The sequence below is a fragment of the Dermacentor silvarum genome, chromosome 5 (genome assembly GCF_013339745.2).
Source record: "Dermacentor silvarum isolate Dsil-2018 chromosome 5, BIME_Dsil_1.4, whole genome shotgun sequence".
In the NCBI taxonomy this organism is placed as follows: domain Eukaryota; kingdom Metazoa; phylum Arthropoda; class Arachnida; order Ixodida; family Ixodidae; genus Dermacentor; species Dermacentor silvarum.
This window is the reverse complement of record NC_051158.1, coordinates 160,137,090-160,147,509: the sequence shown is the minus strand read 5'-3', so window position 1 is coordinate 160,147,509 and position 10,420 is coordinate 160,137,090. Positions and strand designations below refer to the sequence as shown.

The 10,420-nt window shown below is 49.7% G+C and overlaps 1 protein-coding gene across 1 annotated transcript; it reads left to right on the top strand.

The window, feature by feature from the left end:
- The first annotated feature begins 5,772 nt into the window (after positions 1-5,772).
- Positions 5,773-7,306, top strand: LOC125946100 (uncharacterized). The gene is made up of 2 exons (XM_049668580.1): positions 5,773-6,400; positions 6,761-7,306. The coding sequence occupies exons 1-2, from the start codon at positions 6,192-6,194 to the stop codon at positions 7,254-7,256; spliced, it is 705 nt and encodes a 234-aa protein (XP_049524537.1). The 5' UTR covers positions 5,773-6,191; the 3' UTR covers positions 7,257-7,306.
- Positions 7,307-10,420: the final 3,114 nt, after the last annotated feature.

Genomic DNA, 10,420 nt, shown 5'->3' with positions numbered 1-10,420 from the left:
CCAAGGTGTCAGCCGCTGCCTGTGTTCGGGGGCGACCTAACAAGATTGGAGGCGGAGCCCGGCGGGAAACGACGACACATCACGTGCGGGATATGGCCACCTGATCCAAGATGCTGATTGGCTAAAAGAACTACAGTGTATTCCCTCGTCGAGTGAAAGAGGGAAACGAGAAAGGGATAAAACAGGGGACTTGAGTGTTGTGAGAGACGCTTGAGGCTTGACCATGTAGAGCACGCTTGAGGATGTAGAGCACGCTCGACCATGTTGAACGCTCGGAGATGTAAACGCTACTACATGCAAAGATGTTAGCACGTAGACGGCTCCAATATTCTGGAGCCCTTCTTGTAAAATACCATGTACAGTGTATATAAAACAGTTTTCTAATCTCCCTGGATAACTCCTCCTCTTGGCACCTGGCACGGCACCATACATGGAACCTTGATGGACCCACGGACAATCACCATTCGCAACAGCGCTCCATAATTCTCCTCGCACGTGCACGGTATGTTGCAGAAGTCGCGGGGTGCTTTTCTCGTCGCGACGATAGATTGGGAGAGTAGGTCTCACGAAGGACGCGCAGGCTTTGGCGAGCCTCAACACAAAGGGCCAGCCGGGGTTTTAGCTTTGGTATTCCCGTTGCCACTTTCGTGTCCTGGAGGCGCCGAAAATAATACGAATTGATGAAATGTTATTACAACTTGTAAATAAAAGCTATTAAAGAAATATAATCACGCCTAGGCAGCAACCTGTGACACAGCGCTACCGCGCCCGTGTGAGGAGAATTACAGAACGCCAACGAGGAATTTACCGAAGGTCGCAGATGACACGCGAAATTGCGCAAGATGATCACTTTTGATGACGGGTGGGTCAGTGAATGAACATACCGCTCGAAATAATGCGATAATGAGCGCCACCACGCCGACAAACGTACGCAGACTAGATGGATGTGGACGAAAGCGGCAGCGGCGGCCGCGGTGGTAGCAAAACAAATGTGAACTTGGACATGCGCGGAAAAGATTTTGCGGCCGCTTTGGCCTTTCCGGCCGCTTTGGCCTCCCCACCCGCTTGCCGCTTCCCAACTGTGAACGTAGCCATAGTCTGCAGCGCAGAACGTCTCTCGTTTGCGATTGCGCCCCTACGGAAGGCTGGTAGTTACTGTTGTGTTGCTGAATCCCCAACCAGCAATTGCGAAAGGCTGGTAGTTGCTGTTGTGTTGTGGAATCCCAAACCAGCAATGTGCCCACCAAAGGGTTGATGCCAGCAGTGAAATTCCACCGACTCGCAACAGAATGCACGAAACAGACAGCCGACAAGCATGGATTACATGTGCGCAGTACAGCGTAAGTAAACTCTTGTTGCAGGCGCTGACAGTTCTCGTCGGAGTTCACGCGTCCTGAGAAATTGATTATCTGCACTATGCACTGAAAAAGACCGGAGTTCATTCCTGCATCACTAGTACACCAATCAGTCGAGATTCTGTTAGGTACAAGGCCGCTTCCTGTTTGCACCGGTCTAAGTGAAGCAGAAATGACTCGCACGCACTACTTAAAATGCGTACACATGCCATGACGTAAAGGCAAATGACGGCTGCACGCTCGCACACAGCGGAAGACACAGCAGCCCATGCACTTGCCGCAGGAAATGCAAGGCGACGAAAGCTTCGTAAAAGAAAGCATTACTCGTTTTTGCGCGTATTTAAGTTTTCTAGCGCAAAGACGCAGCGAACAAGCTATTGCTATGGGAGTAGGTATAGCCTGGTAACACGTGTATTTTCACATGTATAGCCGTCCTTGACCTGTGAAACGCACTTCGCCCCGACGAGGACGACGCCATCCACGCTTAACGGAGATTAACAATTAATGATGTCTTCTCCGATCGGGCGGGTCGTCTCAATGATGCGTTTTGGAAGACTGGTCCATTCAGTGGCGCGATGAGAGACGGTTGCTCCAAACGCCCACTGTACCTGTCGTACTAACTGTATTTTACTGAGCTTACATTACTTTTTACTTAATTTCTTCACAAGCACACACTAGAGCACTGCACGGGCCGATTTTTTCAGCCCGGGCCCGGCCCGGGCCCGTTATTACGTTGGGTGGCCCGCCCGAGCCCGATCACAACTTTTATGGCGAGACCCGGGCCCGGCCCGGGCCCGGAAATAATCTACGTTACCCGCCCGGCCCGGCCCGCCACCCCTTTACCTTAGGCCTGAGCCCGGCCCGAGCCCGACTCTAAACTGGCCCGAACCCGGCCCGAGACCGAAAAATAATGTTTTTCAGAGTTGAGTCGCCCGAGAATAACTCACTGCACGTTACATGCACACCACCAGAAAGCCTGAGCCCGGCCCGGGCCCGGGCCCGGGTCAAAAAGCACACGCCGTGTCCGAGCCCAGCCCGAGCCCGTGAAAAAACAGTTCTACCCGGCCCGGCCCGGCCCACGGGCCCGGGCTTTCGGGTAAGCCCGAGCCCGTGCAGTGCTCTAGCACACAAACACGCGAGGGGGGAGGGGGGGGGTCCCATGTCTTTGATATACATACATAGAGGGTGCTTAAACTACCGATATTTATTATCGATCACGTCACGTAGAGGAAAGCGGACGCTTGCCCCCCCCACCCCCTCTGTCGGGCCGATGAACCCCCCCCCCCCCCGAAAAAAATTTCTGGCTACGCCCCTGATCTGAGCATCCCGTACAAGGTACCACGAACCTTCGAGCTTGCTATCGTTGTGGAGCGACTGATCATCTTGCAAACAGTCCTGCATGTAAGGCCCGAAAGCGCAGATGTCGTCGCTGAGAGATTGCCTACATTGCCAGGTGATCTACTTTCAGAGTATGAACACCTTTTTGCCAAACAGCTCGGACTTGCCAAAGGATTCAAACACAAAGTTAAGGTTCGTGATTCCGTTCCACATGTTGCCAGCAAGCTACGACGGCTACCGCTTACCCTCCGTGAACAAGTTTCGGCTGAACTGCAGAAACTTGAAGCCCAAGACATAATCGAGCGCGTTGACGCCTCTCAGTGGGGTTCTCCTATAGTGGTTGTTCGCAAGAAGGATGGTTCAATACGAATGTGTGTTGATCTGCGAGAGCCCAATAAAGCTATAATTGTTGGCAGCTTTCCACTACCACAGACAGACGAGCTGCTGCACAGCTTAGCTGGCGCCAAGCGATTCTCGAAGCTGGATTTGGCATCTGCCTATTATCAACTAGAGCTCGATCCTGAGAGTCGTGATCTGACTACCTTGATCACGCACGACGGGCTTTTTCATTTTAAAAGAGAGTATGTTTCGGCTTGGCTTCAGCCCCGTCAGCATTTCAAAAGATGATGCATCTCATACTGCAAGGGTGCAAAGCGGTACTTTTCTACATCGACGACATTATCGTATATGGTCGTTCTCGAGAAGACCATCTTTGAAATCTTCGCATCGTTTTGCAACGACTTTCTAAAGCGGGCCTGGAACTTAAGCAGACGGGCGTTTTCGACGTCGCGGAACTAACGTTTCTGGGACATCTTGTGAACGGCAAAGGACTATTTCCACTAGCGTCATCTATCTAAGCGATGAAAGAAGCTCCGGCGCCTTCAAACATCAATGAACTTCGTTCCCTGCTTGGTCTGGCGGGATTTTATTCCAAGTTCGTTCACCATTTTTCGGATGTTGTGGAACCTTTACGTGCATTGCTTCGAGGCAACGAACCATTTGCTTGGACGCCAGCTGCCGAAGAGAGTTTCGTCCGTTTGAAATCACCGCTGACAACTTGCAAGGTTCTACATTTCTTTGACCCGAACCTACCCGCCATCGTCACGACCGATGCCTCCGGATATGGACTGGGCGCTGTGCTGCAACAAGATAACAAGGGAATTCTACAGACGGTTGCCTTTGCCTCCCGTACCTTGAGCCCACAAGAGAGGAAGTACTCTGCTGGCGAACGTGAAGCCTTAGCATGTGTTTGGGCCTGTGAACATTGGCACATGTACCTTTGGGGTCGCCCCTTTGTCTTGCGAACCGACCACAGTGCCATTGTCACCTTTCTGTCAACCAAAGGTGTTGGACATCGGCCATTGCGAATTTCACTTTGGTCAGCGCGACTTCTTTGTTTCAACTACACCGTAGAGTACCGTAAGGGAAGCGATAATGTGGTGGCTGATGCGCTGTCTCGACTGCCTTTGCAAGGAGAAACCAATGAGGTTGCAGAAGATGAGTTTGTTTGCCTTCTTTCTCCGATGTTAACCATTGCAGAATTACAAGCGGAGAGTGCGTCTGACAGTACAATCGCAAAAGTCATGGACTTTGTTTTGTCCCCTTGACCTGATACAAAATCTCTGGAAGCGGAGCTAATGCCATATTTTCATGTACGTGCAGAACTATCAATAGACCCTTTTCCTAATTCAGTCGGGCAACACTGACACAGGAGGCTCCTCGCGCTATTACTCTATCACTCTATGAACTGTCCGCCATTAGTTGGTCTGTGCGAGCGGGGCGGTGTGTTCGCTGGTCGCTAGGTTGGCACGCAGCAGCAGCATGTCTTGGTCCAAGAGCCTCGCTGTCATACCGAAAAGCCTTGATATAGGCAAAATAGAGGCATATCGAACTTCGAGAAGCGTCAGAAACCGCAATGCACTACGCAGCCATAAGTTCGTCGCAGAAAGCTACGTCCAATGCTCGACGATTGAAACACGTTCATTCATAGCGCAGTTAGTATCCTCGCTATCCTTTTCTCTTCGCATGCTTGTTAGCGTTTTTGTTCTTAAACGATACAACGACCGTTCATAAGACACACAGGCTGATTCACATGCGTTTGCGAAGTGATATTTTACCGTGCGGAAGGATAACGTGTAGCTCGATATGACAGCTGTAATGACTGTGTTTATGCTGGCGCCAACAGAGGTTAACTTGTCGTTCTTACTTCAATGCAGTGATTCCACGCGGGTGCGCGTACGCGCGAAGTGCTTCAGGAGCCAAAAGAAGACTGCAACACCATATGCCGTGTCAGCCCTGCTGGCGCACGATGGTTTTGTGAAAGAGTGTACATGCGAGTACGCTGCTAGAGAGAACGGTACATGTCACCATGTCATGGGACTGTTGAAAGTCCTTGTGCTGCTTCTTGACAACGGGTATGCAGAGGCTCCGCCAGAAATGTCATGTACGGAACTGCCACAAATCTGGAGAAGGCCCCGGGGGCACAAAATACCGGCTTCTAGCGTCGACGAATTTGACTGGAGAGCCGCACGGCCAGACGGTCTTTCTTACCCACTCCAATCGCGTCTTTATGAAGCCAGGAAGAGACCGCGGAGCGTAGAAGAGGTTCAGAAAACTGTGAGGCAATTTGCAAGAGAGATGGCTGCACATACTGCGAGTCCACTTCTGGAATACTGGCAGTCTGCAACACCAAAGAAAGCAGACAGTTTGTTTGGCGAGACATGCGACATCTTGTGGAGTCAGAAACCACTTGTGCCACATGACTTCACCACTTATTTATGCCCAGAAATTCGGGTTGGGTTGAATACGGAGTTGACACCCATGCAGCCAGCATTTTTTTCAGAACCTGTAAACACTGTTGTGTCGTGCGTGGGCCTGCCACCAACGCAGCAGGCTGTAATTGAGGCAAGCACATGCATGCATGTAGCATGCTGGCATTTAGAATGAAATACAGCACAGGAAACACGAGAACTTTGTGCACAACTTTTGCTTCTTTGTCTTCAACCTATGTAGCATACTCTTGCTACGTGCTGGATAACTTGTGTTGACTAACCCACCCACACGTTTATAACAATTTTGCTCTGTTCAGCAACCAAGCGTAATATTTACAAAGGTATGTTGACAGCGGTTATGTCTGCTTTCTGTGCGTTAACTCTGATATATGCTGCACCCTTACACGCAAGCTTTTCTGTGCTGTCTGTTGATGAAGCTCATTGGCTTGACCAGACCTCTTGCCAGAAGAGCCTATGCATAGTATACATGTAACATGGAATGAAGCTAGAAAACGCAATAACATTGTGCACGACTTCCAAGTAGCGCCCGTGTTTTTCATCGTGTGCTCTTGCTACTCGCTATATACATTACTTGTGCTAACTAACCTTCTACATTTTCATAACACCTTTTCTTCTGATTAGCAATCGAAGTTTTATTAGTTTACAAAACTATGCTGTGTTATGTCTGATTTCTGTGTGTTAACTCTAACATGTGCTGCACCCTTATATGCAGGCTCTCATGCTGTCTGTTGATCAAGCTCGCCAGCTTGAGCAGACCTCTCGCCAGCAGAGCCAAAGTGCGACATGGAAAGCTGCTCGCAAGAACCGCTTAACTGCTTCAAATTTTGGTGTTGCTGTTACACGTGAGAATTGGACACAAAAAGGCCTGCAGAACCTCACCACAGACAGAGATCTATCTAGAGTAAGGGCCATCCAGTAAGTACAGGTCCAAAAACATTTTCTTGGCCTGCCAAGTTGGTTCACAACAAAGTGAAAACTATAGCACAAGAAGACAAAGTGTACAGGCCAGGCACTTCCTATGCACTGTGTTGTTTACATCTGCTATGGATACTCTTGCTTCCAGTAAATTATGGTGGCTACAAGTGATTGGCACTAATGAATGTACAGGTACAATGTTATTAACAGATTACACATGTGCATCTGTTGTCACACTTTGATCAAGAAACCTTGTAAATGGAAGTAGCTTTGCGTACTATGCTAACATGTATGCATACCGTATGTACGGCCTAACGTGGATTGTATCACAGAACTTACATGATGATATTTCTGTTTCAGGTACGGAGTTTCAAGCGAAGCCATGGCTGTTCAGCAATATGAAAGAACCCTTCGAACCTTCCGGCACAACATTGAGACCTTCCACTGCGGCCTTATTGTGGATCCCACGTGCCCATGGCTCGGTGCATCTCCCGATCGTGTGGTGTGGGACCCAGAGGAACAAAGTCCTCATGGCATTGTTGAAGTCAAGTGCCCATATTCAATGAGAGACTTGAAAATACCAAGCACTGAAGGCTCGTGCCTTGTGAAAGATGGCAACGGCACGTACAGGCTCAACCGCACCCACTTGTACTATTACCAGGTTCTCGGGCAGATGGCCCTTTCAGGGCTTACTTGGGCTGACTTTGTCATGTATGCTCCACAGTTTCTAGTTGTTGAAAGGATTAGATTCAGTGAAAGTGAATGGCAGAAATGCAAAAATAGGCTGGACAGCTTTTATTTTTCGACACTTCTACTGTACTTGGCAAGAACGTGCAGTACAAGCAATGCATCTTGAATTCAAGAGTTTAAAAAATCAATGAGAATTTATCTATTTATTAATACAGCTGTGATACCATTGACAATGCCTTGTATCCTTTTCTTGAAACGAGTATCGAAGCCATGTGCTCATGGCTTTGGCTATGCTAGCTTGGCAGTAGAGCACTGCACGGGCCGATTTTTGCGGCCCGGGCCCGGCCCGGGCCCGTTTTTACATTGGGCGGCCCGCCCGAGCCCGATCAAAACCTTTATGGCGAGACCCGGGCCCGGCCCGGGCCCGGAAATAATCTACGTTACCCGCCCGGCCCGGCCCGCCACCCCTTTACCTTAAGCCCGAGCCCGGCCCGAGCCCGGCCCGAGCCCGGCTCGAAACCGGCTCGAAACCGGCCCGAACCCGGCCCGAGACCGAAAATTACATGTTTTTCAGAGTTGAGAAGCCCGAGAATAACTCGCAGAAAGCCCGAGCCCGGCCCGGGCCCGTGTCAAAATACCCGAGCCCGGCCCGGGCCCGGGTCAAAAAGCACACGCTGTGCCCGAGCCCGGCCCGAGCCCGTGAAAAAACTGATCTACCCGGCCCGGCCCGGCCCACGGGCCGGGCCGGGCCCGGGCTTTCGGGTAAGCCCGAGCCCGTGCAGTGCTCTACTTGGCAGTCACTGGGAAGGCTATGTAGTACTGAACTGACACCTTGCACAGATCCTAGGTTGCTATTAAAGGACTTTGAAGATTGCTTAAGAATGCACACAATGCCCAAATTTCATTAATGATCGGTGCAATTGACAGTGGGATGGGCCTGTCGAAAATATGAAAGGCCTTAATACGTTGAATGCGTCGCTCGACATGTATTCTGAGACTTACAATTTACTTTGTTTGCCTAACTTCTTCTTCGGTCAGGTGCTGTCTCCGAAGGAAAGGGGGAATGTTCAACGCAACTCCTTTTGCACTGAGCAGGTCCTGTATCTTAAAGCCCTTGTCGGCCATCACCGAGTCGCCAGGCTCAAATTTGAGTTTTAAAAACCCACTTTTTTCAACGAGCTCTTTGTCTGACACCGATCCTGTAAATAATTTTGACAAAAACGTGATCGTTCCATCAGGTGAAATGACAACCAAACCCTTCATTGTATTAGTTGACTTGTAGGTTGAGTAGGTCGCCGACTGAAGGACCAGAGAGCTTGGAACTTCGCATCTCACTTCTGTCGCGTCAATAATGGCTCTTGTTGATGGGTATCGCTCTTTAAAAATGGCTGGCATAGCCTTGTCAACCTTGTCTCTGCTCAGCCAAAGGTCCATCTGGCCAACCTGCAAATAAATAAAACTGATCGATGTGGTACATATTCTGGATACTGTAGCAATGCACCCTGAACCTGTAGGCAAGATCCCTTTCGAAGAGCCCAAGGCGCAACCTGACGAGAACAAGAAAAAGCTGGTCCTTAGCTGTCAGCATGTGCGGCCTCCCTGCATTACTTGATCTACTTGAATAGCTCCTAGACCATACTTTTATATTTTCCACACACTCACCGGGGTTTATTAAACGAAAGAAGCACATGAATGATTCAAAGTTTGAAAGCCCAGTGTAGAAACTAATTTCCTCAGGGCTGTCCTTGAAGCATTCGACAGAAAATTGCCTGCTTTTATGCCGATCAAGCTTTTTGTTTTCCATATTGAGTATTTCATACTCTCTCTGAGCTTTATAAAGCGTGTCTTTTGCTGACTTCACCTCTTTGTTTCTAATTTCCAAGTCGCTCTCCAGTTGTTGTATACACACTTGAAGTAGAAAGAGCTGCGTCTCGAGCTCAGGCACTCTCACTGCATTTGTTTTTGCAGACTTCACCTCTTCGGTACTACACTCTAGGTCGCTTTCCAGTTAGTGTATGCGCATTTGAAGCACAGAAAGCTACTTCTCGAGCTCCGACACTCTAGCTGCACATGCACAATCACACACTTCGTGGTCTCGGACGTGGGTCACACAGGCCGGCGTTGAAGCACTTGCTTCGCACTCTGTGGCGTCCATAGTTTCAACAGCTGTTGAAGAATCCCGCGACGCGGCGACATCACTACTGGGAGAAAGCAGTGGTTGTGACGCGAACCCGGAGCTGCTAGCCTGGCCGACGGCGGAAAGCAGCTTTCTTTTCGCGACACACTGCTGTCGGTCTTTCGGCTTTTTTCTTGCTGGTGGCTTGGATTTTCCAAAGGCAAACACGCTCGGCATGGCGTCAACCCGGAGGTAACGCCTATCGCCGACTACATTCGGCAAGTAGCTGTCGGCGGTGAAGTGATTCGAGCACACCTTTGTGTGCTTCGTCACGACAAAAAGCTTTCCTTCATCGCGCTTAATGGCTACAATCTATTTCTTCTTCAGATGCGGATCCTTCGGAAAACAGAAGAACGACACCTGCAAGACGATAAAAGCGACATAAGGCGCGCGCAAGAGACGCAACAAACGAAATACGCACGCATACTTGCCTTCGAGCCGTTGTCGTCCAGAACTCCTCGCTGGTTGCAAAGCGGCACGCAGCAATGCACAGGCATGTTACCGAATGCTGAGGAGAACCGGATTCAACGGAAATTCGTCGAGCAGGCAGATGAAAACTTCGGCGCTCAGTTTAGTTTTGCTTGCCGGTGCGCTTCGTCAGTGCACGGAGACGCCGAGTTCGCCCAGCTAATGGCGCCGATCTCATAGTTACTGTCGTTCTCAATAGGTGGCGCTGAATTCCGAAACCGGCCTATTGTACACGATTTGCTTTACCGTGGTGACAGAATCGTAATTCCAAGTATCGTTACTCGTCGTTTGATGGAAGTCGCACACGAATCACATCCGGGGATCAGTCGTGCGAAAAGCCGTTTGCTAGAGTTGTACTGGTGGCCTCGAATGGATAACCACGTAGAACAACTGGTTAAAACATTAAAACATGTGTTGTTTGCCAGTCATGTGACAAATCAGCACGGCCAACCGTAGCACCTATGCAGCCAGTAGCTTTCCCTGACAACCTTTGGGAGAAGATTGCCATTGATATTATTGGCCCATTTGAGCAAGCTCCCATCAAATGCCGCTATGCAGTGACGCTTATTGATTATCACAGCACATGGCCAGAAGTTTTTTTTCAAGACAAGTTTCTACGGCAACGGTCAAGAACTTTCTGCTACAAGTGTTTTCTCGTGAAGGCTACCCGAGTGAAATAGTTTCCG